Genomic DNA, 13,830 nt, shown 5'->3' with positions numbered 1-13,830 from the left:
TTTACTGCCTACAGAAACTTATTTGTGGTGGTTGAAATAATGGGAAAGGGAAAAATGATGTCTTGTACCTCTTGGTTCTTGGAATTTAGGGAAATTCAGCTGGAATGCTCTAATCTCTCTACTCAATGCTCAGCGTGCATTTTAAAAAATTGGGTGTCTTAGTTTGGGCTGTTCTAACAAGAATACCGTAGACCGTGCGGCTTAAACAACACAGGAGTCCTTCTGGAGGCGAGAAGTCCCAGATCGAGGCGTGGGTGGGTCTGGGGTCTGGCGAGGCCCACTCCCCGGCCGGCCGCCTCCTCCTGGGACGCTCGAGAGAGCACGGGGGACGCAAACTCCGAGGGCCTCTTCTTACAAGGCACAGACCCTGTCCGGAGGGCTCCGCCCACCACCGTGGGCCTCGGGGTTCCACTCAGGCGCTTCGGAGGGACACAAGTACTGGGTCCACGGCATCAGGTGATAATCAATGTCTGACGGCTGTAAGTCCTGCTCGTTACCGAAGACGGAACCTTCTCCTTGAGGCGAGCCCCCAGGCCCCGTGCTGCGGCGCTGTGATGACCAGTAAAGCCGGACGCATCTTCTGGTGTCACTTCCCTCTTCCCTTTCCTGCTCCTGCTGCCGAAGTCTGTTGACTAACATGTCACTGAGGGGCCCGGGCAGGCCTCGTTTCTTCGGGTCTGGCCATACCACGGGCCGACCCTGTTGTGCCCATGACCAGGCAGATTTTGGTCCCTTGTCTCTTACTCGGCAGGAAAGGCTGAGGCGCTGGATGGGGCTGGACCCCTCGGGGGTCACCAGCCAGGATGCCCCCCCAAGCTTGGCCAGACACCCTGGTGTCTCCTTTCCCAGAATGACCGGCTCAGATCCCCTGGGCTCGGAGTTTCGCGTCACCCACCGCCTCATCACCGCCGCTCTGTGCCCGGCGGGACGCTGACTGCCTTCCTGACGACGTGTGTGGGGAAAGGGGCCGGTGCGGAAGCAAGGACGAGCGAAGAGGAAGGGGCTCTGGCGTCACGGAGCCAGGAGGACCCTCTTCCATCCTTCGGGTCTTTATGACTGGCTCATGGTGGTCGAAATTTGTCACCTTGTAGTCACGTGTCACGTGCCCAGCCTTGGCTTCTCTGAGGATCTTTCTGATCGGCTGTGGCTCAGCGGACACTTCCGAGCATCGAGTGGGTGTCTCAGTGCTAAAGGTGCCTTCCACGTGGCACGCCAGTGGGAGCCACGAATCTGGGGGGTGCCCTCCTGGCACAATGTGGCTGCAGGCCCCTCTGAGCATGGCGTGCACTTCTCACGTGAACATCAATGTGTTATTACACGCTTCCCCTCCCCCAGCTGTGTGCGTGTCTCCATGTGTGTCTGTTTTAATCTTGGGGACCCCCGTTGCTCTCTGGCTCCTAAGCCTAGGAGTGGGGCTCCCTGGCTGAAGAGGCCCCGCCCCCCGCCGAGGGCGCCACAGATGCCGTGAGACCCTGCAGGGCCCTTGGTGCACAGTTTCCCGTGTCCTGGTCGGCCCAGGGGGTCTCTGGCTCTGTAAGGAGGCAACTCTGCACCCCTGGTTTAGCTTGGAAAACCTACCGTGACTTCCCACTTCCCCTCTGCACCCTCCAGACACTGCAGAAGACCGGAATTTGGTAGCTGGGGGCCCTTTCCAGCAAAGGCCAAGCCTGCTTAGATAAAGACCGGAAGCGCTGGATCTGGGGCTCCCACCAGCCCGGCGAGTGGCCCAGAAATGCTTTCCAGAACCGGGAAGGGGCAGGCAGGTCTCAGTGTGCAGTGCCTGCTCCGGGCTAGAGGCGCTCTTCTGTTAGCTGGGCAGGAGCTCTTCACTCTCTGTCCTCTGCGTGTCCGGTTGCACGCCGTCCCCTGGAGAGCCTGCTTAGTGTTCACGAGCACCGGTCCTAGCCTGAAACCACAGAAACCCCAGAGGAGAGCGCCGGCAGTAGCGTCCCTGCCGTCGGCCCTGGCAACATCTTTCTAGATACGTCTCCTGAGGCAAGGGAAATAAAACCAGAAATCAACTGTTGGGATCTCTCAAAATAAGGAAACAACAAAACGACCAGGAGAAGAGACTCGCAAATGACAAATCTGATAAAGGGTGAGTCTCCAAAACCCATGAAGAACTTAGCTCAACACCACGAAAACATACAGTCCTATCGAGAACAGGCAAAAGACATGAACGGACATTTCTCCAAAGAAGACACCCAGACGGCCAACAGACACTCGTCATCGGGGAAATGCAAATCCAGACCACCATGAGATCCCACCTCACACCCGTCAGGATGACGAAAATCAACACGAGAAACAACAGGTGCTGGCGAGGATGCGGAGAAAGGGGAGCCTCGTGCGCTGGCGCAGCCGCTCTGGAAAAGAGAGTTAAAAATTGAATGACCCTGGGACCCAGCAAGCGCACTTCTAGGTATTTACCTAAAAAGTACAAAAACACTAATTCAAAGGATACAAGCACCTCGTGTTTACAGCAGCATTATCTACAGTAGCCAAGATACCAAAGCAGCCCGTGTCCACTGACTGACGGATGGGGAAGGGAGAAGTAGGGGGTGTGTGTGTGTGTGTGTGTGTGTGTAGGAATATTATTCAGCCATAAGAAGAATGAAATTTCGCTGTTTGCCCCGACATGGATGGAGCTAGAGGGTATTATGCTGAGCAAAATAGAGAAAGACAAATATCATATGATCTCACTCATGTGGAATTAAAAGAGCAAAGGAGAGAAAACGACGAACCAGGAAGCAGATTCTTAACTCTAGAGAACACGTGATGGCCCCGGAGGGGAGGTCGAACGGGCGACGGGGGAAAGCGTAGGGATGAAGGAGGGCTCCCGCCATGGTGAGCACCAGGGTCGCGTGGCAGTAATGATCCACTGTATGGTACACTTGAAGCTATAGGCTAATGGCGGGAATTAAAATTAAAAAGTACCTTATTAAAATAGTATAGTAACTATATTGATAGCTACACACGGGTACCAATTCGACTGAAAGTAATGAATCTGAAAGTGTTTTTTCCTATAATTGGTCTGGAAGTCTTTATTTTTTCCTATAGTTCATACATTTCCTAATTTAGACTCTTCCTTCATTTGCCAGTTTGCTAGGATAACATCTTTTATTCAGGGAAGAAATTTAGTAAGATTTGTAGAATTTCATGGGTGTGGGGACAGTACTCATGAAACTGATGAAACCACACATCATTGACTGGTTTCTGTTGGATCATAATTCATACCTTAAAATTCTACCAAACAAAATGAAACCTGTCCTGCAATTTCAGCCTTGACCGCACACCAGACTGACCTGGAGCCTGTCCCCCGAGATGGCTGTGACCGGCCTGGGGTGCGGCTGGAGCACCAGGCTCCCTCACAGCCCCCACGGTTGCCATGTTTCACTGATTCACAACCATCCATCAGTTTGGTCTCCTGAGCGGGACCGCTAACAGCAGCGTTCTAGAGAGAGAAGTTTCTTTACTGCAGACTCCGATCCTAGTTCTCTGGTTCCGTGTGCCGTTACAGAACTGTCATTAGGAGGATGGGCTGTCCCACTGGGGGTTGTCATCCTCACTCAGAAACATCCGCTCATATGCTTAAATGTGAGTATGTCCCCATCACCAGGCCACGTGGTCGGACGCCCGCTTCTCGGTGTTGGGGACCTTGGGTCGCCTTCCTTCCAGTATGCCAATTTCTGCTCTTCCGTGGAAGGGAAGTGTAATACCGCGAGAGGACCATGACAGCGCATTATCTCTTTCTTCTTTCCTAACTTAAGTACAACTTGAAATTTACCTAGGTTGTAGTGAGATAAATACAGTAAAACTGTTTGACTTTGTGGAAAGCGTGAGATGCACAGAAACATTTCTTTGCCAGTCTTGGACCTTCGTGGTTCCCTCACAAAGAGTATCTTTAGATCATCCTAGCTCGACTTGAGCCCCAGCCCCGAACTGGGGGGCACCGTTCTTTGCTTTAATGAAGGCAAACTTTGCCCTCCAGGGATGTCCAGGATTGGAATCCACAGACTATTGGAAGTGCTTCATGAATTTTAAAATAATGTTATTTCTGATCACCGGTGTCCATTGTGAACTCCTTAGTAAATACAGGGCCGTGCAAATAACTTACTGACCTTTCCCATAATTCTGTCATTCTGAGATAACCACTGTCAGTTTGGAATTCAGCTGCTTTTTTTTCCTGTAATTAGATCCCTCTAGTTACCTAGACGTGTAATAAGGTGCATATACTGAATGTTTTTTAAGATCATAATGAAAAATGCAGTTTTGAGTGTTTTATTGTTGAATGGGTCATAAACATTAAAAATCTCACCAGCTTTCTCCTTCCTTCCTTCCATCCTTCCTTCCCAACCATAAAGAAATTATGTCCTTCACATGGACGCCCTTGACCAGGTCTAACTGGTGGTGCAACGTTCAGTTTATGGTGTTTTCCCAACTTTCAAATGGTCTTTCACAAATAGAGTCCTGCACTGCTGGGTGAAAGGATTTTGCATGCTTTTAGTTGTTTGCTGGAGACACGTGGGCTCTCGGGACCGTAAGGCAAAGACGCGGTGAGCAGCTCAGCCCCGCGCGGCCCCCACGACCTAGCGGAACAGCGTCCTGCTCAGGACTGGCCTCGCTCAGCCAGGTGCGTGCCCTGCTGACAGCTTTTCTTCTCTCTTCCCTTCCCGTTGGGATTCGCCTCCAGGACCCCGAGCTGCAGTGCTTGCTGCTGCCCGAAGGGAAGCACCCCGTCCATCAGAGCCACGTCGTGGTCCTCCCAGCCGACGGCGGGGGCAGCATGGCCGCCATCAGCTTCACCGGGGCCTTGAGGATCCCGGTGAGTACAAGCGCCAGGAGGCGTTTCAGAAAGGGGCCTTTGTGCCTGCGGTTGACGATCAAGCTTAACAACAGAAATCCGTGGTCATATCATCGGTGAACTCTCGGCCGTCAACCCGAGGCTGCCAGCAGGCAGTCATGGGACTGAGTGAGGCTGCAGTGTTGGCCTGACACTAAGTTTTCAGTTTTTCAAAATTAGTGGCCTCTGTGTAGAAGTTCACCCGTTTCACAGACAAACAGGGCTTCCCCTCTCCACTTGGGAAACCAGAAGGTCTGGCTCCAGCAAGCCCCTCGTCCCATGGCCCAGCCCCTCACCAGTGCTCCTCTCCCTGGTCCATGAAGACCCTTAGCGTGGAGCCCTTGGGAGGCATGTCCCCGAGTCCTGCTGTGGGGTGTGGGTGAGCCCACTCGATTTTCTTTACCCTTTAAGGTGCTTTTAGGGGACCAGAGCTGGTGCATTGCAGCCGCACATGCTAAGGGAAGAAATAAGGGGGGAGAGTGCAGAGCCAAGGGAAGAGACAGAAGCCCCCCGGGCGCACACGCCGATGGTCCTGAGACTCTGCTCTCGTCCGTCGTTTAAAGATCAGGGTGCTGGTCCGGGTGAGGCAGCGGGCCTGGCTCCAGGCTGGTGGGCACGCTGGTGTGTGGTCAGGGCGTGAAGGAGGTCCAGGGAGAGGCTTTTCCGCCCAGGGCGTGGAGCTGTGGTGAGATTTCTTGTTGCTTTAGGTTTTTCTTGTCTGAAATCCATGGGATTCTTCAGCAGAGCATCTGGGGGACCCACAAAGGACACGTGGAAAATGTGTTCTTCTAACATGGCGAGGCACGGCAGGCAGTGAAGGCAGAGCCCAGGGCAGAAGCATGCGGAGGGGGAGGTTGCAAACACTGCCCGTGTCAGAGAGGGTGTCCAGACCCGTGTGGGGGCCAGGCCTGTGGACTGTGCCTAGAAACATCTGGACTCCCGCCCCAGGGTGTGATGGGCAGAGGAGTTCCTGCAGATCTTACACACGGATGAGACGGCCTCGCCAGCGCGGCCCTCGGCAAGGAAGGGCCGAGGGAGCACAAGCCCAGAGGCCCCTTAGCGACCGGGTAAGGCAGGAAGCATAAACGGCGCGCCCGGGACCTGAGAATCCCATCATCGAAGTGAAAGAACTTTGGAGAACGTGTGCTCGAGAACAGAAGGTCCTGGCAGCACCAGACGACGCTGGGCGGCTGGCCAGCGCGGAGCGTGGAAGGCCAGGCCGGGGCTCCCACAGCCACTGAGAATGTGGGTTGGCTGCTTCTAGATAGAAAGTCACCTTTCACGTGTGATGGTTAGTAACAACTAGTAACTTGCCCAGCGGGGCCTTCCCGTGCGGCTGCTCGGCCAGGGCCAGGGCACGCCCAGTTACAGAGCGAAGGAGGCACCATCCTTTTATCGGATGCGCTGGGTGTCCCGGGCAATTATGCCAGCCACGCTGAGCCACCATCTCCTTGTCTGCAATGGGGCTCAGGGCCTGGCGTTATACTTAATGTTCTGAGGATTAAACGAAGTCACTCAGGGCAGTAGTGAGGCCACGCAGGGCGTGTGGTCCGCGCGCCACAACCCCGCACGCATCCTCGGACGGGGCTCGCCACTGCGAAGCACAAACTCAGGTAATTTCACAATCACAGAGATTGAGATCTGAGTTCTCTGCCTGGTTTGGTGGGTTTCCCTGTGCACACACGACGTGACACCTTAGCGTTTCCCCGGGTCTCACCCAGACCTCCCGGAGAAGTCTGGAATGCGTGTGTCGTGATGCCACGCCTTCCCAAGAGTAGAGCTCAAGCAGAACACAGACAGGACGCTCTCAGCAGCCGTCAGACTGTGGACCCTGGGGTCCTCGTCCGGGCCCACATTTCTCTTCCTCGTGTCTTCCCCGAGCCCCTACTTGGCCAGGTGCAGGTGCCGGCACGTGTGCACGCTGTGACCAGTGGGAAGCCCTGTCCTGTGTGTGTGTCGGCCACTGCATCGTTTGCGGGGGTTTTCAGCAAAAGGGGGGAGAGCACCGCGTGCACCGTGTCGAGGCAGCCCTTCCGGGCACGCTCTTGGAGGACTCCTTCAACAGCTGAGTTTCCAGAGCGATATGGTGTAGGAATCAGGTCAATACGTGCTTTCATGGACTCTGATCTGACGTCAAGACACTGGGTCTCAATCTGCAAAGACAGGCAGAGGCGGCCAGAGTGGCCGTGGGCGGGTCCTCCACCCCCCCCACCCCTCGGCCGCCACCACCCCCGTCCTCGGGCGGGACCCAGCCCCGAGGATGCCGGCTCCCCTCTCCCGGCAGCGTCTGCAGGTGCCCCACCGGACAGAGATGGCGGCTGTTTTTAGGAGAATGAAGTAATTCAGAATTGGGTTGCCTGTTTCCGCAAACCTGCTGTGTCCACGCTCGGGGTGAAGACCGGCTCTCTCCGTTTCAGGGTGTGGTCGAGTTCTCTCTGTGCTTGCTGTTTGCGAAGTCGGTCAGCTACACGTTCCTCTGCTGGCTTCCTCTCTACATCACAAATGTGGGTGAGTATCCATTGCTGGAGACACCGATGCTACGTTCCTGCCGTGGCTGTGAGCCGGACGCCCTTTTAGGTCCGATTTCTGGAGTCTCGTGAGACACACTTTTGATCAAACAGTGTGGTTGCTAGAAAAGTAGAGGCCAGAAGAGAATTCGGATACGGAAGCCATAATAACCTTGATGGGGCTTAAGGGGCCCCCTCTGCCACCCCAGCTGTGGCTGCCGGCGCCGTGGGGCTCCTCTATCTGGGGTAGCCCGCATTTCAATCTAGGCTACACCGAACGTCAGGTCACACCCTCCCACGTGCCGGGGAGGCCCCCGGGAGCGGAGATAATAAATGCTGAGTCACCTGACCTGGAAATTGCTCCTTGGAGAGGAGCTCTAGTTCTGGGGACAGCTGACAGCCTGTCTCACGTTCCCTCAGTCCGGCCGCAGCTGATGCTGCAGACAGGACAGAAGGCACCAGCCTGTGGGCTCCGTGCGCCCCTGTGCTGTGTGTGACCGTAGAGGGAAGTCAGGAGCAGCAGCTGTTCTTAAAAGATGCTTGACCCCAGGGGCTGCAGTCACGGCTGAAGCGGGGCGGGGGCCAGGCAGGGACGGCCCTGGAGCCTCCGGGCCGGGAGCTGGGGGTCGCAGGGAGAAAGGAAAGAAACCAGGGCCCCCTGGAAGTGTGGGCTCTGGGAAGGTGACACCGAGGGGAGATCTGGAACGTGAGGCTTCTCAGAGCACAAAACCACTGACGGGGAGGAAGCCCTTCCTCCGCCCTGTGGTCCTTCTGGCTGGACTTAGAATCAAATGCCACACGACAGATGCCCGGAGAAAGTCACAGTTGAGAGCGTGTGTATCAGACATCCTTGCAGAGGGGGGCAGTTCAGAGACAGTGAGGCCCCATGAAGCTTACGTGGGTGCAGGAGCGGCGTTGGGTCTGGGGGCGCAGGGGGATGAAAGCACATTAGCAGGCAGGTGAGAGGAGAGGTTTGGAAAACACAGGATTGCCCCCTTACTCAGATCGGTTCCTTAAGTAAAGGGGCGTCTTTGGTAATAGCTCCCTTCCTGGGGCAGGCTCTCCCTCCCCCTCCGTAAATCTCGGCGGCTGTGGGCTTTTCTCGGAGGCAGAGAGCTTTTCCTGAATCTGCTGGGTTTTAATTACTTTAACTCAAAATTAATTTTTTTTAGATATTTATTGATTTATTTAAAGAGAATGCAGGATCAGGGGAGGGAGGGAGAGACACTCAAGCAGACCCCACACTGAGCTCGGAGCCTGACACGGGGCTCGATCTCACGACCCCTGAGATCACGACCTGAGCCGAAATCAAGAGTCGGACGCTTAACTGGCTGAGCCACCAGGTGCCCCTTTAACTCAAAATGATCTTCATGCCAAAGTGGCCCATGTTGGGGCAGCCTGCCCTGGGCCCCAACACCGAGGATTCCCGATGGTTGTAAGGACCAGCAGGGGTGGCCGTGGGCCCGAGGCAGGAGGGCTGGGTTTCCTAGGGAAGGCAGTTGAGGCAGTAAGCGGACCGCCCACGTGAGGGAGGACGGTGAGGAGCTGCTCCCTGTCAGGGGACTCCATGAGGGCAGGCAAGCCCCGTGCAGTGTAGACAGGCGTCCTCCCTTCTTTCTTCCCTTGTTTCCTGTGACCGCAGAAGGGGTGACGTTTTCAGGAGTCTAGTCAGATGTCGTTGCTGGCTTTTCCAGACCCAGTCATTAAAAAAGCCAAGTCCCTCGTATGTGGCACTGAGGACACCAGGAAAAGCTGGGCTCGATCCCAAATGCTTTCCCCGCCCGCTTCTGCTGCTCGGGCCAGCCTGAGCCCTCCGGGGAGCCCAGCGTGGCTTCCTCCTCTGCGGTACCTGGAGCTCCAGTCCCTCCAGACCTAAAGCCTCAGGGTCAGCCGGCCAGGGCCCGTGGCACTGCTCTCTGGGCCACGTGGTTCTTACCGCCTTCTCTGCTGCGTCCCACTTACGGCCGCCCCTGGGCGACACCGAACCAGAGGGGATGGTAATCGGGCAAATCCTCATTTCGTGGTAAAGAGCAGCGTTCATCTTTTCTGCGAGTCTACTGACGTGGCGGGCTGCGGGGTCAACTCCCAGCTACTCTCGGTGTGAGTCACCCTGAGGAAACCAGAGGGTGCCACGTGGGGTCTTCCTTGGCTGTGACTTGCTCATAAGGACACTTGTCATTTTCTTAGATCACCTGGACGCCCGACAAGCCGGGGAGCTCTCCACCCTGTTTGATGTGGGCGGGATCTTCGGTGAGTCCATCCCTCCCTGTTGGCCTTGGCCGCACACGTGGCGGGCGGTACGTGAACGTCTGGGCCTGTGTTCTCTCTGAGCTGACTTACTATCGGGAGGAACACGTGTCCCCCAAAACGTCCCATCACCCGAGTGGACATATGGCCGTCCCTCTGGGGGACGGTCCCCTGTCCCGCATCTGACTCAGAGCCCGGAGTGGTGCTCCCTGAGGCAGGGGCCCGCCTCAAGGTAGGCGGCCGGCTGGCGGTATGAGCGCTCTCGCGGTGAAGAAGCTTCGCGGCCAGCCTGGACCCAGACCCCAGACTTGCCCTCTGTCTCCCTGGGAGATGCCTCCGGGTCACCCACGTCTGCCCACAACCCCACGGGGCCTTTTCACCGGGACGGCCCCCTGCTGACGGTGAACTTGAACAGGGATGTAGAGGAGGACGTGATTCCCTTATTGCTGCTGTCTTGTACTCTCCGCGTCTTCTCCATGGGCTCTTACACTGGGGACCCAAGCCTCTCCGGGCCTCATCTCTCCGTGTTGCAGGTGGGATCTTGGCGGGTGTGATCTCAGACCGACTAGAGAAAAGGGCATCCACCTGTGGCCTGATGCTGCTGCTGGCAGCCCCGACGGTGAGCCTGCCCCCCCCCCACCGCACCCCTGACCTGCCTGGGCCCCGAGCCTCCAGAAGCAGCCACCCTCCCCCCCAAGCAAAGACTGTCACGTCCTGCCCAGACTCAGCCCCATTCGAGGCTCGTGGTTTCTGGATACAGACTCTAGCCTCTGAACCCCTTAGCACGCCCCACGGGCCTGCCGGACTCCCTCCCCCAGGTGCCTCCTGTGCCCCCTGCAAGTGGCCGGCCCCCCTCTTCATTCATCCCTGGCTCCCTGGGGGGCATTCCTCCCCGCCCCTCTCCTCTCCCCCACAGGCTCCTGCTCAGCCTCTGGGCTGCCTCACCTCCCTGACCACCGTCGTGCTGGATTCTGCTTTTCCTGCATTCACACGACCCTGGGCAGGTGACCTTCCCTCTCTGGGCCTATTGCCTCGTCTGAAAAATGAGGGTGCCGGTAGCACCCCGTCCCAGAGGGAATGCGAGGGTTTCTAAATCAGTACTGTTTTCCAGTCGTGGTAATTTCAGGAATAATGCCATTACCCATCAACCTGCTTTGTAAGCATCTGCGCGTCTGCCACTCTGCCAGGCCGCGTCCCCGGGACAAGGCCCAGCTTGGGGCCTGGGACCCTGGCCACACAGATCCACACAGATCCACACAGATCCTTCCCTTTACTGGGGAAATATGTGTGGCCCCTGCCGCAGGACCCGTTCAGCTGTTCGGGGGGGGGGGGGGGACAGCCCGAGGAGGGGACGGTCGGTCGCACGGAGCCCAGGGAGAGCTGCCAGAGAGCAGAGAGCGGGAGGCACCGACGGAATCCGCGTAGGGGCCGAGCCTGGGGTCTCCCGTGGGCCGCCCGAGAGTCCCCGCCTGGCTTTTTAGAGAGATGGGCTCCAGAGCGGTGTTCGGCCGCCTCTGGTAACCCGCGGTTCCCCTGTGTTCCTGCCCTTGCCAGCTCTACACATTCTCCACCATCAGCAAAATGGGCCTGGAAGCCACTGTCGGTGAGTCCGTGCGGCTTTCCTTCTCGCGCAGTCGGGCTCCGTCCACGCAGCTCGCGGAGACAAAGCTGGGCCGGCTGGGCGGGCTGCAGCGCTGGTGTGGCCGCAGCAGGCCCGTGTCCCTCTCCGGGCGGGACACAGGGAGGGAGGGAGGGAGGGAGGCCTGCCCGTCCGCAGGTCAGAGTGTGGCCGTGGGAGAACACTGGCCACTGCTCCGGGTCCATGGGGAGCCCTCCAGAAGGCGGCAGGCAGGGCCGCGGCAGCCCGAGACCTGTCCCCAACGCAGGCGGGAGTGGGTCGGAGCTGGGCAGGGCACAGCCTCCCAGCTGGCTTCCATCAGCGGCCGTTCTGAGAACAGTGCAGGCCGCTGAGGGGCTCTCTTAGCTTCCCCCTGATGATGCCTCTGACACCTACTAAGTATTTCTTCTGTCGTAACAAGCTGGCAGCGGGAACTGGAAAGGAAGCAGGCTGTGTGTGATCCCATTCGAAGTCTCTAGAAGGCAGGTCGCTGACGCGTGGGACCGCGGGGTTCCCCATGACCCACTGGTCCAGAAGCTTCTGCCTAGAGTGTGAACCAGAGGCTAGCTTGAGAAAGTGAGCCTGGGGGACAGCGTAGAACGCCTCCTGCTCTGCTGATCTGCCCATTGTTTCTGTGTTCAGAAACGAGCGTGTTATCCTACCCTCAGGAGCTCAGCTGCTCTGGGTCTCTGTGTTCCCCTCGGGGACTGCCCCCAGCAGCTGTGCGCGCAGAGAGAGAGACGGCCCTTTTCGCTGCAGAGAAGGCCGTAGCCAGAGTTAGCACACTGCCAGCACCGATGACAGGGAGCCCTGGCATACCCAGGGCACGGTCATGCTTGGGACGCCAGGGTTCTGCTTGCTCCTGGGGGGTCCCTAGCTGTCCCTGTTGAGGGTCGAGGATGCAGGAGTACCAGGTCCTCCGGACACAGCGGGAGCCTCTGGGGGAGCGTGAGAGGACTTACAGACCTCCGTGGGCGGGTTGGAAGGCAGATGCCCACCACGCTTGGCCCAGCGTCTCCACTCCCCAGACGCGTGGGCCGCCTTCCCAGCACCCGCCTGCCTTCCGCTCAGGCCAGCCCCACACCCGACACTGCGCCGCTCACCCCAGGGCAGCCAAGGCTGGGGAGGCTCTCCCAGAGGGCGCTGCTTTGCTCCTAAATGCCTCCTCTGGTTTCTGGTTCCCACAGCCATGCTGCTGCTGAGCGGGGCCCTGGTCAGCGGGCCGTACGCCCTGATCACGACCGCCGTCTCCGCCGACCTGGTGAGTGGCCGCACGACTGAGCACAGAGCAGAGGCAGGAGCCCGTCCTCGCTGTCGGTTCTTGACAGAGACAGTCCCTCTCAGTAAAACCGTGTCTTGATAGAAGCAGCTTTCCCCTGGGAAGGAGTCCCCCGTGCTTCTAAGTCTCTTCTGAAGCAAATGCAGGGAGATGCTGCCCCCGATCTGTCTGAGCCGAGCTAAAGGGGCTCGTGTGAGGCCCAAGGTCAGAATCCAGCTCGCTGGCCCCCTCCTCTGTGCTGTCCTTGCTTAATCTGGGGGCTGGTGGCCGTGTGCCCCAGAGCCCGGCCGCGGGGCCCCAGATCGGAGACCTAGTGGGGTCGACTCCCCCTTCACCCAGCCCCCGCTGTGCCTGGCCCTCTGCTGGTCTGCCCTCGGGTCCAGAGGAGCTACCGTCCCCACTCCTCCCAGAGGAAGAGGGTGCTGACAAGGTGACCTAGGACTCGCGATCAGGAGAGCCCAGCCCCCATGCTCTGGGACCCCGTGGAGGCAGGGCCACCGTCATCCCCCTGACCGGAGGGACGTTACACACCGTTGTCAGATGCCCCCACCTATAGGGAACACCGCACCAAGATACAAAATGTCCTTTAAAAAGTCGTTTCCTAAATAAACAGGAGAAAAGAGACAAGTGCCCCATACAGAAGACTTTCCTGGGTGCTCTATCCTCAGGGAGGGGGACACGCCTCGCTGTCCTTAGGTGTGGGCTGTGCACAGCGACTTCCTCCGAGTGGGGGAAATGGGGTAGCTACGGGGAGACGTGACAGACCCCCCCCTCCAGGGGATCGAGGTCAGCACCGGCAGTGACAGGGTGTGACACCCTGCACCCTGAGCGTGTGCTGTGAAGGTGGCACCTCCCCTCTGTGGCCTCCGTCCCCAGACCCACCACCCAGCATCCTAGCAGAGGTGGCATCCGAGAGAGGGCAAGTGTCAGATACCATCAGGAGACGTGATGGCGGAACGTCATACAGTGTCCTAGACAGAAGGACATCAAAGTAACCATTAGCTAAAAGCCCGCCTATTAGGTGATCCTGGCACATGGGTGTCGAGACCTTCGCCGCAGCAGCTGTGATGCAGGAAAGTGGGTACAGGGCGCCTACACCCCGTGTGCGATCTGGGCCACATGTCCATGCACCTGAGACTGCTCTAAAAGTAAAAGCTCAGTTAAATTCATAAGCAGCAGGGGCGCCTGGGTGGCTCAGTGGGTTAAAGCCTCTGCCTTCGGCTCAGGTCATGACCCCAGGGTCCTGGGATCGAGCCCCGCGTCGGGCTCTCTGCTCAGCGTGGAGCCTGCTCCCCCCGCCCCCCGCCTACTTGTGATCTCTCCCTGTCAAATAAACAAA

General features: G+C 57.9%; 1 protein-coding gene across 2 annotated transcripts in view; it reads left to right on the top strand.

Moving 5' to 3' along the window:
• SLC37A1 (solute carrier family 37 member 1) overlaps positions 1-13,830 on the top strand; it is a 55,025-nt gene that overhangs the window by 30,399 nt on the left and 10,796 nt on the right. For both annotated transcript variants that reach the window (XM_080803141.1, XM_080803140.1), the window contains exons 10-15: positions 4,691-4,822; positions 7,258-7,348; positions 9,535-9,597; positions 10,128-10,213; positions 11,149-11,197; positions 12,400-12,473. In XM_080803141.1, the coding sequence (XP_080659267.1) occupies positions 4,691-4,822; positions 7,258-7,348; positions 9,535-9,597; positions 10,128-10,213; positions 11,149-11,197; positions 12,400-12,473 (495 nt within the window). The remainder of the gene's footprint in view (positions 1-4,690; positions 4,823-7,257; positions 7,349-9,534; positions 9,598-10,127; positions 10,214-11,148; positions 11,198-12,399; positions 12,474-13,830) is intronic.

The sequence above is a fragment of the Martes martes genome (assembly GCF_963455335.1).
Source record: "Martes martes genome assembly, chromosome: 1".
Classification (NCBI taxonomy): domain Eukaryota; kingdom Metazoa; phylum Chordata; class Mammalia; order Carnivora; family Mustelidae; genus Martes; species Martes martes.
Note: the sequence above shows the minus strand (reverse complement) of the source record. Positions and strands in the feature narration are given on the sequence as shown.